This window comes from Centropristis striata, chromosome 19, assembly GCF_030273125.1.
Source record: "Centropristis striata isolate RG_2023a ecotype Rhode Island chromosome 19, C.striata_1.0, whole genome shotgun sequence".
NCBI classification, from domain to species: domain Eukaryota; kingdom Metazoa; phylum Chordata; class Actinopteri; order Perciformes; family Serranidae; genus Centropristis; species Centropristis striata.
The window spans coordinates 8,568,565-8,584,195 of NC_081535.1; the positions used below are offsets into that span (position 1 = coordinate 8,568,565).

General features: G+C 37.5%; 1 protein-coding gene across 1 annotated transcript in view; it reads left to right on the forward strand.

The window, feature by feature from the left end:
- Window positions 1-15,156, forward strand: part of gsna (gelsolin a) — a 30,977-nt gene extending 15,821 nt beyond the window's left edge. Inside the window, exons 5-16 of the mRNA XM_059358516.1 lie at window positions 99-248; window positions 328-417; window positions 1,263-1,395; window positions 2,725-3,029; window positions 3,942-4,075; window positions 5,269-5,359; window positions 8,031-8,201; window positions 10,478-10,652; window positions 12,945-13,066; window positions 13,614-13,691; window positions 13,788-13,848; window positions 14,848-15,156. Of these exons, the coding sequence (XP_059214499.1) occupies window positions 99-248; window positions 328-417; window positions 1,263-1,395; window positions 2,725-3,029; window positions 3,942-4,075; window positions 5,269-5,359; window positions 8,031-8,201; window positions 10,478-10,652; window positions 12,945-13,066; window positions 13,614-13,691; window positions 13,788-13,848; window positions 14,848-15,017 (1,680 nt within the window). The 3' untranslated portion in view covers window positions 15,018-15,156. The remainder of the gene's footprint in view (window positions 1-98; window positions 249-327; window positions 418-1,262; window positions 1,396-2,724; window positions 3,030-3,941; window positions 4,076-5,268; window positions 5,360-8,030; window positions 8,202-10,477; window positions 10,653-12,944; window positions 13,067-13,613; window positions 13,692-13,787; window positions 13,849-14,847) is intronic.
- The last annotated feature ends 475 nt before the right edge of the window (window positions 15,157-15,631 follow it).

Here is a 15,631-nt window from a genome sequence, read left to right on the forward strand (position 1 = left end):
ATGGGAAACGTGATTTGAATTTTTGTGAAACACAAAACGTTACTGTAGTTCCACTCTATTCACTTTGTTCACTATGTGCTCTTGTTCTCGCTCTGCAGGAGATCTACCAGTGGTGCGGCTCGCAGAGCAACCGCTTCGAGAAGCTGAAGGCTACTCAGGTCGCCAAGGGTATCCGTGACAACGAGCGCAGTGGGAGGGCCCGGGTTTATGTCTGTGACGAGGGAGTGGAGAGAGAGAAGATGTTGGAGGTGAGATCAGTGAAATATGACAACAAACGAAGTCTCAAACTGGAAACCTGTGAGTAAAAGTGTCTGCTTCTGTCCTCAGGTGTTGGGTCCTAAACCTGATCTGCCTGGCGGAACCTGTGATGACATCACAGCTGATGCTTCCAACAGGAAGAGGGCCAAACTCTACAAGGTGAGACCCCAGACACACGGGCTGTATTTTCTTCTTTTAAGTTCTCTTGGAATAAATTTCTTGTTTTAGTGCAAAAATACAACAATCAGTAATACAAATCCAGGAAAAAGTACAATTTGAAGGACAAACCACCACCTCATTTTTTAAAATTAAACATAAAATAATAAAATAATTATAATAATAATATGTATATATATATTTACTTAATTACAGGGAGTCATGATGCAATGTTTATTTTTTCAGAGGACTTTTATTATTTAGTAATGCCACATGTATTTATTTGAGGGGACTTTTATTTTGTAATGCAACTTGTATTTCTTTTAGGGGACTTTTATTTTGTAACGCTGCATGTATTTCTTTTAGGGGATTTTTATTTTATAATGCCACATGTATTTATTTTAGGGGACTTTTATTTTGTAAAGCCACATGAATTTTTTAGTGTAATTTTATTTTGGAATGCCACATATATTTATTTATTTCACACTACTTTTATTTCATAATTCCACATATATTTTGGGGGACATTTATTTCATAAGCCACATTTATTTATTTATGGTGCATTATCAGGATCCTTTGCACTTCCTCCCAGTGCTTCTCTTCACTGTTGCAATAACAGGATATTTTCTGAACTGTTTTTCCTGAGAGAAGATATTAATCTTGGTGTCACTGGCAGCAAAAAACAATAAAGTTCATGAAATACACATGAAAAATGTGAACTTCAAGTCAGCTGTCAGCCATGTCAGCTTCACGATTTTACCTTTTGATCATTTCCAAGTGACAATTATTTAATTGCATTCTCACAAGTGTGGCACATGAACCTCTCTCCTGCTTCGCCCTCCCTGCAGGTGTCCAACGCCAGCGGGGGCATGACCATCGCGCTGGTGGCAGCAGAGAACCCGTTCGCCCAGAGCGCCCTGGAATCTGGCGACTGCTTCATTTTGGACCACGGCCCCGACGGCAAGATCTTCGTCTGGAAAGGTCGGTTCAGGGTGCTGCAGCGGATTCCATGTTCATTAAACAGCAGGAAAACTTTAGGTCTCTGCTGAGTAGAAACTGCGTGGTCAGTTCTTAGCATAGATCCAGCTGATATATGTCTCAGAAGGTCCAAGAAAAATGACCAATTTCAGTTTTGCCATGTGGGCTGCAGTCAAATAGATATTTTGCTGTGGAAGGTTCCTAACTGACCTGATAAGAGCTGTTTAAATGCTACAGAAAGGTGCTTCAGTGCTTATCTGCTTCAGCCCAGAGGACCATCTTTTACCAAAGGAAAGGAGACAATGAAGTCCCCTTTGCAGCAGCAACATTTAAACATGCAAGATATAATAAACAGTAAAAAGAAACGTGAGAAAAGGCACTGAGTGGCTACATTCACTCAGCAGCAGGAAGGAAGTGCAGTGTCTCTCCTCCATACAATGAAGGAAGCAATATGACAATTATTTTTACACTGTCACACTAAATCTTGCTGAGTAATGTTAGTGGACAGGAGGATGAGCAACCAGTCATTTTACAAGGGAGAATGTCAAGTTCTTGGCTGGGTGCAGTGACTTCCTGGAGTCTTGTTTGTTTAGGTCTGTTTAGGTTTATTTGCACAGTTAGAATTACATAAAATGACAAAGATAACATATGGTGTAAAAAGCAGGGAGAGGCAGAAAACCCAGATGGGCTTATTTAAAGCCTCCACCTAAAATTTCATAGTTATCAACAACAAGTTATAATGACAATTAAAAAAATAATATAAAAACAAAAATGAACATGATATAATAGTGTATTTGTGTGTGACTTAGAATTTAGAATCTAAAGATAGGGCTCTTTTTAAGTGCTTAATATACTGTTAAATAAAAAAAATGTCTAATCACTTTAAATTGATCATGTATTTTATGTTAAATCTCGACCTGAAAAGTAACTATAGCTGTCAGCTAAATTAACAAAAAGTCCAATGTTTGCCGATAAATGTAGAAGAGTAGAAGTGTAAAGTTACCTCACAACTGTACTTAAGTACGGTACTTGAGTAAATGTACTTAGTTACATTCCACCACTGGTTATTATCAGTATAATAAATGAGCTTTCAAGGTACTGGTTGGTAGATTTGTATCTTTAGAGAGAGCACGCTAGCTGTTCCCACCTGCTTCAAGTGTTTATGCTAAGCTAAGCTAACTGGCTTCATTAGTGACATTTTTTTTCACATTTAATTTTAAGAAAAATTGGATATTATCACATTATACAACTCGGAAACTAATGTGTTTTTTTTAATATACATACAGTATATTGTCTTGCTTCATTTAATAATCCCTACCCATCTTCCGTCAGGCAAAGACGCCAACATGGACGAGCGAAAGGAAGCGATGAAGGCAGCAGACGAGTTCATCAAGAAGATGAATTACCCCAAACACACTCAGGTGCAGATCCTGCCAGAGATGGGCGAGACGCCGCTCTTCAAGCAGTTCTTCAAAAACTGGCGGGACAAAGATCAGACGGAGGGCCTGGGCGTGGCCTACATCGCCAACAGCATCGCCAAGATCGAGAAGGTGGACTTTGACGCGTCCACCCTGCACGACTCCCCCGCCATGGCCGCCCAGCACGGCATGGTGGATGACGGCACCGGAGAGAAGCAGGTGAGAGGACGGAGGCTGGACGTTTGTCTAACTCAACCACCTGGGGCTATTACTCTCCCATCCTGTAGGGGGCGCATGTGTTCCATGTGAATAACTTACTGTTGTGGAGAATGGTACGGTGGCCCTGAGAGCTCACAGCACTGCAGCTTAAATACACAAAACACAAGCAAATTAAGAAAACATCTTCATCAATTTGACAAGCGCAGCATTTAGAAAAAGCGCTGCAAAGACCACAACACAACAGAAGTGTTTCCAGAGCTAACATGCTAACGTTAGCCAACGATCGATATTCATTTATTTGATTTGTCTAACTGCAATGTGATTTATACGGGCTAGCGGGCTAACACTATATATCATGTATAACATGAAAGTATCATTATCATGAAATAATGTGATAATTTCACGTTATAATGTTATAACGTATAATAATAATATCAACAAAACTTACTGAAAACTGAAAAAAAGGCCCCCAAAGTTTCCCAAATTTGTTTGAAGACCGTATTTTTTCCAGTTTTAAGAAATAAAGAACATCCTTGATCCACTGAAAAAAGAAAGGAGAGGGAGATTTCCACTTAAGCAGAATGAGTCTTCTTGCAAGAAGCATAGTAAATGCCAGAATATCTTTCATAGGGGAGGATAGAGGAGAGGGTGAAACCAAATAAAAAAACACCAAATAAAACACTAAGTGGGTTGGGAACTATGCTTTCCCCAGTGATGTGAGACAAGGTCTTAAAAATCTCTTGCCCAAGAATATTTTGACACGTAGACAGTCATAACCAGGGATCGAACCACCAACCGCTCCACTCCTGAGCCCCGGCTGGATGTATTCTCTGTAGGATATAATTTGTAGTAAATGAACATATTAACGAACGTAATGAGAAAGAGTCCCTTAACTTTCTTTTTCCTCGACAGATCTGGCGTATTGAGGGTTCAGACAAGGCGGCGGTGGATCCGTCCTCATATGGACAGTTCTACGGAGGAGACAGCTACATCATCCTCTATAACTACAGTCACGGAGGACGCCAGGGACACATTATCTACATGTGGTAAGAATGCACTCGGATAAAGCAGAAATAGGCAAGAATTTGATGTAGAAAAGCAGTATATTCAGATAAAAAGCTCCTGTTTCCCTGAATGCTCAGAGCTCCTCGCTCACCTTCTGCTAAAAGTCTGATGGATGACATGAAAACTTGTTTTGTTTCACACCTGCTGCAGTGACACAGAGCCGGTTGAAAACTGGCAGTTTCGCTTTAACCATGAAATTGGTCCCCAGGGGGAAATTAATTATTACAGTTGCTGCTGTATAAAAATAGAAAGTAATTATGTAAATAAATAAAGGTAAAAAGGTAAAAAAAAAAAATTAAAAAGCATGCTACACTAGATATACAACAATATAAAATGCAAGTCTTAAGTAAATAAAGATATGTATAATATATATTTTTTTATATATATGTATTTTTTTAATTTTATTTAAGTGAACATAAATACTGTATAACAACAGGAGTACTTTTTTTTTTTTAAATCAAAGCTCCATAAAGTGCACATTTAAACAAAAAATATCTTAAATAAAAATAGCCTATGAAATAAAATAGGACAATCTTTTTTCTGAAATAAATATATTTCTATGAGAAAAGAATAATGAACATTACAAAAGAACTAAATATGACAAACCCTAGTAAGGGCAGCATTTATATATAAAGAAAGAAAAACATTGAACTATATCGATATATGCCATATGGTCTAATTCCATATCACAATTTAAAAAATATCGATATATCTTTTATATCGTTATATATCGCCTAACCCTAGAATGCAGTACAATCTTGTAAATAGAAATTAATGCATATAATGTGTGATTTATCTTCATTTACTGCTGATTGAGTGTATTATATCTATATCTATAACTATGACTTACCCTACAGAGTTGATGCAAAGCAGCTAGAAGTGAGAGGTGTGGCCTGTTTCTAAATAAACTGGAAAAACTTTTTAAAATTATATCGATATATGCGATATGGTCTAATTCCATATCACATTTAAAAATATATTGATATATTTTTTATATGGATATATCGCCCAGCCTTAAGTACAAGTACTTCAAAATTGTACTTAAATACAGTACTTAAGTAAATGTACTTAGTTACATTCCACCATTGTTTATAACCATAACAAAGTAAGTTTACACATCAAAGAGGTTTATATAAATTGATCCACAGTGTTGATGATTGATTGTGTCTCCCAGGCAGGGGATGGACTCCAGTCAGGATGAAATCGGAACCTGTGCTCTCCTCAGCGCCCAGCTGGATGAGGAGCTCGGCGGCGGTCCTGTGCAGGTGACACACTCATTGTTCTTTCAGGGGCGTTTAGTTTTCATCTCATCTGTCATTTGATTAAAGTCTCTGCTGTCCTCTGGCTCACTCAGTCACCTCCTCTCTGATCTTTACATCCTCCTACTGTTTCTCCTCCCCTGATGGTTTCCTCCTTGCTGCTGCTGCTTCTGTCCTCCTTGGTTTCCAATCTTTTCTGTGTCTTCAGGTTGTTGGTGCTCCTATAACCACTCAGGTATTTCCCTTCCCTTTGCTGCTCCTCATCCTCCCCAAAATGACTCATGATTTAGTCCAGAGCCTGTGACAGAAGGAGCCAAATTTCTTGCTTTTTTCACCATTCAGACTCCTTTAAGAAGTCTTAATAAAAGTGACAGTAGCCGTGTTTCCACTACAGTCGAATACGCGGAATGAGGCCTCACTCACCGAAACGCCCCTAATTTGAATATGAGCCGTCCCGAGCGGTCTTTTGACAGGATTTTTTTTGGCCCTGTAGAAGAGCAGAGCCGTTTTTCTCCCCTGAAAAAAGCCTGGTTACTGATTGGATAGAACGCTAAGCAGGATGTGATGTAGGACTTGATGCCACAACAACATGCGCCATTTTTAAAAGCAGGCGAAAGTAGCGAGTAGTCACAAACGACAATAAACATAAGCCCCTTTCATAGCGTGGTCCCGCAAATCCCCGCTATATTGCTGGAAAGATCTGTGCCATCTTTTCACCTTAGGGTATTCATAGTGATCCCATAAAAGGCAAAGTGATTTTCTGTCCTTTCATAGTGCAGTCAGGTGTAGCGGAACGAGGTGCACAGTAGCACAGTGCTAACAGGCTAACAGTTAGCTCTGTAGCAGTACAGTGTGTATGTGCTGCTTCTGCATGTGTTCACTTAGCGATCTCTGTTTGTTTACAACAAGCACCGGACACTCTGGGCACAGTAAGCGATGCCGGTTAATTCACCATCAGCGGCGGACACTTTGTGTACAGTTAGCATGCTGGTTTGTTTATGATTAGCGGTGGATGCTGTGCACAGTTAGCGAAGGCGGCCAAAGTTGCGTCTACCGTGTTTAATCCATGCAACATCACGGTTGCTAAGAGATTATGCAACGATCAAAAACCATACGTCACCTCTGGACTCTCGTAAATCCCTCTGGGGCCTTTTTTTGTAATGGAGACACGCTGAGTGGGCGTCCATTTGAGAGGGCGTGGCCTGAGACTTTCCCAGCGGCCACTCTTTCCCCTAATGGAAACACGGCTAATGAGTCAACACAAACAGGACATTCCGATGTGGATGTTAACAGGAGGTTCCCTCCTCCTCTGTCCGCTCCACATAAATAACTGCCCTGTTTCCAAACTCAGCTGATGGCAGAACAACATCACGGTTAGAGTCTGGAAATATCTGGACATCAGTCTGTAAGCAGTGAGTCCTGGCTCTGTACTTATTAGAGTCTCCAATCATTTGTGTGTTGTCACTCACACTTCACTCATGTGTCTTCACTTTGCATGTGCAACATTCATGTTCATCTTGTGTGTGTGTGTGCTGTGGCATGAATGTGTGTTAAAGCACTGAGGAAGACTGGAACTTACTTATCAAGATCAAGATACTCACTTGATTTGTCTACGACTCAAACCTCTGCCGCCTCATGTTGGCTTCAGTCAAACTTTGAAATGTGTTCTTATAGAGGATGAGACTTTATGCTTTATGTTCAAGAGTTCCTTCCAATGAGGAAACATCTGCACATGTCACATTTTCCAGATGTTTTCCTGCTCTCACTGTCAGAGTAGAGAGCAGCTGTTTTGCACATGTTTTGACACCTTTGTATTCACAGTTTGCCAGTTTATAATTTACCTGGTTATGGCTGGGTATTGACTGTGTTTAAATTACACCAGTACTGATACAGCACCGGAGTATAACCCTCTATGGTACGGTGTTGGCCTGTCAAATTTCTACAATGCATCCTTTTGAGTGATGTGATACTTTAAAAAAGAGGGAAGAGTATTGGGAACCACTAGCAATGCTTTAATTTGTCACATGACCTCCAGGAGGCCATATATGATGGAATACTCAACAAACGATATTAGAGATGGTGATTTAAACGACAGCTGGGAACCTATTTTAAAAAAAAAAGTTTTTTTAATAGGCTCTGATTTTCTTACTTTTACTGTATTTTATTGTGGAGTTTTATCACCTATTTTCCCTTGTTTTAATGTTCTGGGCTTTTATTTTGTAAAGAAAAAGTTTTTCATTATTATTATCATTATACCAACAACCACAACATGCAGCAAAAGTCAAATATTTGATCAAACTGCATAACACCTTCAACCTGCGTGTCTCAGGATTATCATAATCTGCTGTGAAGACTGTTTAGGAATAGAACTGACACATTATATATATATATATATATATATATATATATATATATATATGAGGAAAACTGCAGACCAAAGAGACTAAGATAATATTGTGTTAGCCTTCACCTGCGTCATCACACAGTGTCCACAAAGCCTGAGGCTCAGACAGGGATCAGTGGTTTAGCCCCACGCTGCCACCTGGTGTCTGACGTGGAGAATGCAGGCACATGGTGGCAGTTTTGGATAATTCACTGTTAATAAAGGGCGTGAGGTATTTTGTTCTGTAAAAACCATGGGATGTGTCGAGGTCTAAGTGTGGTGTTTGTGTACCAGGTGAGGGTGGTGCAGGGCAAAGAGCCGGCCCATCTGATGAGTCTGTTTGGAGGACAGCCCATGGTGGTGTACAAGGGAGGCACGTCCCGAGAAGGAGGTCAGTCGGCTCCTGCAGAGACTCGACTCTTCCAGGTGCGCGCCAACTCTGCAGGACACACCAGAGCTGTGGAGGTAAGACAACATGCCGCATTCACCCTCTCACTAATGCTGATACAGGGGATTTTAAAGGAAAAGGGGGCGAGGCAGATAAATACAGTGGTGGAAAAACTGAAGTAAAAGTACAAAAGTATCAGCTTCAGAATGTACTTAACGTATCAAAAGTAAAGGTACTCGTTATGTAGAGTGGGCCCACTCAGATTGTTATTTGTAAAGTTATTCTAAAACATTATTAGATTATTATTATTATTGATGCATTGATGTAATTGTATTTAATAAATGTAAGGCTCTTTTTAACTACTCAATATACTGTTATAAGGTTTACGTTTTAAAAATGTCGAATCTCTTTAAATGTATCATCTTTTTTAGGTGACAGCTAAATGTAGAGCAGCAAAGAGTCCAATATTTGCCTCTAAAATGTAAAAGTAAAGTATAGTATATATATATATATATATATATATATATTATATATTTATATGAGATGATATATTATTTAAGATTTAAACTGCAGATCACAAGCTACTTTATCCACAGAGCCTAAACAGCCTCATCCTGCATAATAATATTTATACTAATAAAACAGAGAATTGTATTAAAAAGGTCTTATTAGTTATTAGTCACTATTTGGGTTAATTTGACAGTTTATCAGTCGTTCTGTAGCGTCATTGTTACGGATTGAATGTAATATGAAATAGTCATAAGATAAGTCTCTTGGTCAGTTTACTCAGTGATAGAAAAGATTAGAAACTGCTGCTATAGAACTCCATTCTTCTTTAAATACTCACAAAAGCACCAACTGTGTATTAATCCGCTACTAAAAATAGTCCCCTATAAAAGGCATTTTGACTGTTATCTCAGTAACGTTTGCTAAAAACTACAGTGTCCAGCTGTTTTAGAAATGAATGAGTCTTTTTGTTTTCAAATAGAAAAAGAAATGAAACTATTTATTTGTGTCCTGTTCAGTTATAATATTAAGCTACAAATAGGACAGAGAAGTCAGAAGGGTTTGAGAAATCACATTAAGGTTTTTTACAATTACTATTTATTCTGAAGAAAAATATAGAACTAATCTTATTCTGAAATATATTGGTAAAAAAAACACTTTAAAGTCCGGTTTTCTACAACAAATGTTCATGACATCAATATCTCTCAAATATGTGTTTTTATTTATAAGGTATATTCAGATCATGAACACTTTCCAAAGCACTTTAAGACTCATTTTAAATTTAATTCTCAGGTTCACTCTTATACAACGTGTCAATTTTTGGATCTTCATCCTCCAAGATTTCTTAAATGCAGAGGTCAATTTTTTTGATAAATTTAGGGACTAAATTATGGAATAAATACCTTTTCCCATCCGACAAAGAACTCCATCTCTATAAAATGTTTCAAAAGATGTCTAAAAGCCCATTTAACTGTCTAATTCACACCCAAATACACTTTTATATCATGTTCATTTTTGTTTTTATATTATCTTTGTTATTGTCATTATAACTTGTTGTTGATGTTATACATATGTTTTTTTCTATTATCAGTTTTCTGCCTCTCCCTGCACTTTACACTATATGTTATCTTTGTCATTCTATGTAATTCTAATTAGCAAATAAACCTAAACCTAATAGCTGTCCTTAATCTACAAATGAATCAGTTTTTTTTTTTTACCAGGGTGACTAGATACTGTTTTATACAAATATCATCAGTTTAGTTTTTTTACTTAACTTATGCCAATTTTTCTTTTTCATGTTTCACACTTTCATGTCATTGCACTGTCCAGTTAATCCTTATTAATAAATCTGTTGCACCCTAGAATTTATAGAGATATTTATAAAGAGATCTCATAGTTGTATGCCCCTGATCTCAGTTCTGTCTCGCTTATTTTGAAGGAGATTTGCATTGAAACATGATTGAGATCAGGGGCATACATCTATGAGACCTCTTCAGTTGATCCCACTTCTCAAGTATTGCTCAAATGGTTTTCTAAACTCAACCTCCTTTGTCTTAGTGATGTCTTTGTCTCTTTTTAGCTTATCTCTTGCTACTAAGGGTCCCTTAAGAGAAGTAATTCAGAAACAAATGACCACAGAATGATACGAATATGAGAAGCTCAAACTGATCTCAGAGAAGAGATTGAGCAACACATGAGCAACTAATTTTTCCTATGGTGAAAGATACTGGAAAAGCTTGAATTGAACTTGAAAGTATTTGAAAAATGCTTGAATTTGACCACCGCTAAAGTGTACGAACCCTGAGTAGCAGAAGTTCACATGTTAACCTGCAGTATCTCTGTGCAGCTTGACGCAGTGTCATCCAACCTGAACTCCAACGATGCTTTTATTCTGGTGACCCCCGGCGGCTCCTTCCTGTGGGTGGGCGTGGGTGCCAGTGACACAGAGAAGCAGGGAGCCCAGCAGCTGTGTGACCTCCTGGGAGTGTCTGCCTCCGAGCTGTCTGAGGGAGGAGAAGCTGGTGAGGAAACGTCATGAATAACAAACTTTTTTTTTTTTTTTTTGCGCCACTTAACTCCGTCCTGTGTCGGCTACAAACTGCTCAAGCTGTTAAAAAAGTGCTTTAACGTGAAGCTAAATATTTTTCTTTTTGTATCTCAGATACAGTAAGTGCTTGTGTTCATCTATTTTAAAACAAAGGAGACTTGATTGCATCACCCCTTTAGATGTTATCAGTAATCTTGTGATTTGCTTTCAGAGCTCAAGAAGAAAAAATGGATTCTCTAAAAAATTCAAAGAGAAAACCTCAGGCCAAAACATAACAGAGTCCATTTTTTATCAACAGCCTGCTTTTAAGGGCTGCTGGAGACAAAAGAACAGAAATGCAGCATTTTATTTCTGACAGCTTCAGCTGAATCCACACAGGTGGATCTGTCACAGGTTTTGTGTAACAAAACAATATCTTAGGGGTAGTTACCTAAAATTCACAACAATTAATAAACAATACATTTACATACAATATGTGTATGTATTTAAACCTGCACCAATGAATACTTGTTACATCAGCAATGGACCAAATTAATGCAATGTGGAAGGAATTGCTTATAATCAGTGGTGGAAAGTAACTAAGTACATTTACTCAAGTACTGTACTTAAGTACAATTTTGAGGTACTTGTACTTTACTTCAGTATTTCCATTTATGGAACTTTATACTTGTACTCCACTACATTTAAAGGCAAATATTTTACTTTTTACTCCACTACTTATAGCTGACAGCTTATAAATATAGTAGCATAAAATATATGATCAATTTAAAGTGATTAGACTTTTTTCAAAATGAAATCTTATTAGAGTTTATTAAGATGTTAAATGAGCCCTGTCTTTACAAGATAAAAACACTGCTTACATAAAAGCATCAATACAAATAATCTAATAATATATATTCAGAATATATTTAACAATCTGAGTGGGTCCATTCTGCATAATGAGTACTTTTACTTTTGATACTTTAAGGACATTTTGATGCTGATACTTTTGTACTTTTACTTCAGTAAGTTATGAATTCCGGACTTTAACTTGTAGTGGAGTAATGTCACAGTGTGGTATTAGTACTTTTACTTAAGTAAAGGATCTGAATACTTCTTACACCACTGCTCATAATCACAAATGCACAGAGAATTATCACTCTGCATCTTTTCAGCATCTTTTAGATCATAGTTTATGTTTTACAGCAGATAAACTCAAGCTAATAAGCAGCTGCAGCTGTTTTCAGCAAAAAGCTCGAAATAACTTCTCACTTCCTGCAGTGTTGCCAACTTGGCGACTTTTGAGACTCTTAGCGACTTTATTTCTGAAACATCACCAGAGACAAATTTAGCAACTGATTCAGAGCATCAAGGCAAAAACGAAAAAATATCTTGCAATTGAAATTCATTCCCTACATGCAGCTTAGTAGAGCTGCTCTCTCTTAGTCCGTTAGTTGACTCATTGGTTGTTTTGAGATTTCTTTAGTCAATTACTACTAAACTACTATTATTGCTTTTTAATCCAATCCAATCTAATCCACTTTATTTATAAAGCACAATTTTAGCAAACACAATAAATAGATAACACAATACAAAGAGATGGAACAATAGAACAATAGAACAGTAAAATGCAATAAGATAAAATAATTAATATGGAATAAAATAAGATAAATAAAATGTACTTCCCACACAAAATAAAATATGCATGTATACAAATAAAATCATAAAATCAACACTCTACATACACTTTTTATGCTTAATTGCTTCTTTCCAAGAAACTTATTAGCACATGTCTGAAATTTCAAGTGTTATTTCACATGATTTACTGTGGAGAAACTAGGGCTGGGCGATATGGACCAAAAGTCATATCATGATTTTTTTTATGCTGAATATCGATATACGATATATATCCTGATATTTTTTATCCCAAAGTGAGAGCAAATGTTCAGGCAAAGTCAAATATGACATGTCACAAGCAGTTTTATTGAAACCATTTATTTAAGTGAACACAAATACTGTATAACAACAGGAGTACCTTTTTTAAAATCTAAGATCCATAAAATGCACATTTAAATAAAAAAGTAACTTAAATAAAAGCTGCAGCTTGCCTGGAGCAAGGATCACAGTGCAAATTTGAACTATATTTATATGTGCGATATAGTATAATTCCATATCAGGATCATGAACGATGATATTTCCCCAAACTACTGCTTTAAGCCTTTAGATGTTGATAGGATTCTTCCTGTTTAAACTATAGTAACCTGATGTGTGTCTGTGCTCACCACAGATCAGTTCTGGGAGGCTCTGGGAGGAAAGACAGATTACCGCACTTCTACCAGACTGAAGGACAAGATGGACGCTCACCCACCCAGACTCTTTGCCTGCTCCAATAAGACTGGAAACTTCATCGTAAGTGTTTGGTTTGAGTTTCCTCTAATGCTGCTGCACAACTTCTTTTAACCCTCCGGTTATGTTGCAGGTCAAATTGACCCATTTTAAAGTTAAAAAATAAAAAATAGTAAGAAGTATTGTTTGGGATGAAACTTCTTCTGCTTGGCTTAATACGTGTAATCAAGATATAAAATGAAAATGGTTCATTTCACATATCAATGTCATGTAAAACTATTGTGTTTTACATATTTGCAATGTACATAAAAAAAAGTTTTAACATGCATTTTTTTTATGAAAAACGAGTGAATTATCCTCATTGAACCTGATTTGTGAGAGGTAACCAACACCATTGCACTAAATATTGATTGAAATGGTTAATAATGAAATATAAAACAATGTTTATTGGGATTTCTTAGTTCCTGACACTTTTGGATAATTAAACACAGCCCAGGTTAAATTGACCCATGAACATTATTGCTGTTCCTGAGAAACGAACATAACGGGAGGGTTAAGTGAACCCTTCTGGTAATTACTTAACGACACTGAATTGTTGTCCTCCTCTCAGATCGAGGAGGTTCCCGGGGAGATTACCCAGGACGACCTGGCCACTGATGATGTCATGATCCTGGACACCTGGGAGCAGGTAAGAAGCTTTGACTGCACAGAGAGACACTTCAGAGATTCAGAACAAAGAACAACAGTGATATAAACAAATCTGTATACAATTTACTTTTTTAAGGTGTTTGTCTGGATCGGAAACGAGGCCCAGGAGGAAGAGAAGACTGAAGCCATGAAGTCTGGTAAGATCATCTGGGGGAAAGCTCAACATTAGATTATTAAAATATGAAATGTAGATATGTGGCACTTACCATATAAAATCATTTAGAGCTGAAATAGTAAAAGTGAAAAAGGGAAATGCCACAAGAACTTCCCTCCATCTATTTTTTTTACATTTTCTTTTCAACAATCCTTTGGTATCCTAAAATTAGTTTGATAGTATGTAGAGTATTTATAATTTTTATTACCAATCAAAAATCAAAAACAAAATGTTCGTTACTGACCTCAGAAAAATGAACAGCGACTCCTTGGAGTGTCTGATAGTCCAACCAAATGCTGAACAAGACATTTTTAATGAACAAAACGTTCAAATAAACTGGCATGAAGTGAAAATACAGTGAAAGGGTCAAAGTTATGAGACCAAACCGCTAAACGTCCTTTTTTATATCTATATAACGTTATATAACTTTATTGACACGTTGCCGTGGATACGCATTGTTCTGCTTCCCTCCTGATGACGGCTCGCCTCGTTAGTGACCTGTCAATCAAAGGTAGCCACGCCTCAAATCATACGATTCTGTATCTTCTATTTTCTTCTTAATGGGGCCATTATTTACACTATTAACATCAAATTGTCTTGAAGAAGATGTTTTACTAGTGACTGAGACCATAGTGTTGTCCTAAAAAAAATGTATGAGGTAATAAATCAAGTGAGAAGTTTTCTAATTTTGCATTGAAATGAATGGACAGAAATGTTTTTGCAGCCAAACTTAGCGCCCCCTGTTGGAATTTTCGGTAGAATGCAGCTTAAGGCACTTCCTGGTTTGCCTCCCTGCTCAGACCCGGAGGTTGCCACCTACCTTAAATTCAAATGATTGGATTTTAGACATTTTAAGACTTTTTAAGACCCCGTGAATACCCTGTTCCCCTTCTGTTGTTTAGCAAGTACACATTATTTATATATAGTTATTGTGATTTAAATTGACTCACACTAATTTCAAGCTTTTCCTCGTCTTCTTCAGCTGTCCGTTACATCGAGACAGACCCGGCCAACAGAGACAAGAGGACGCCCATCGTCAAGATCAAGCAGAGCTTCGAGCCGCCCACCTTCACCGGCTGGTTCCTGGGCTGGGACCACGAGTACTGGGCCAGCGACCCCCTGGAGCGCGCCATGGCCGAGCTGGCCCTGTGAGCCCTCACCTGACCCTTCTTCCATCCCTATCAGCCCCGACCTTTGACCCCGCTGCTCCGCTGCAAGCACTGAGCTCCGATCACTGAGCTCCAATCAGAAGACTTTTTTAGCTGCCAATTAGCCCAGAAAACTTTTTTTTTTTTTACTTTTTATTGTGTTTGTGAGCGATACAGGTCGATGAAGCAATAGAGCTTTTTACCAGATACACAGGCTTCCTCTAGGGTTTGCACTAAGTACAGTCTGCTACTTTTAACAAAGCTGATTTTTCAGTTATTTTTATATGTTGACTAGAAAACCTGTTCACTAGTGAAATGTAATGAAAACAATCAACAGCCTTCCTCAAACATCCCTACACCATCTTCACCTACAGTCATGTAAAAAAATACACCCTTGTTTTCTTCAATTTGTTGTTCATTTTAATGCCTGGTACAACTAAAGGGACATTTGTTTGGACAAATATAATGATAACAACAAAAAATATCTCATAAAAGTTTAATTTAAGAGCTGATATCTAGACATTTAACATGGTTTTCTTAATTATTTTGGTTATTATCAAGAAAACCATGGAAAATGTCTAGATATCAGCTCTAAAATTAAACTCTCCTCAGCTATTT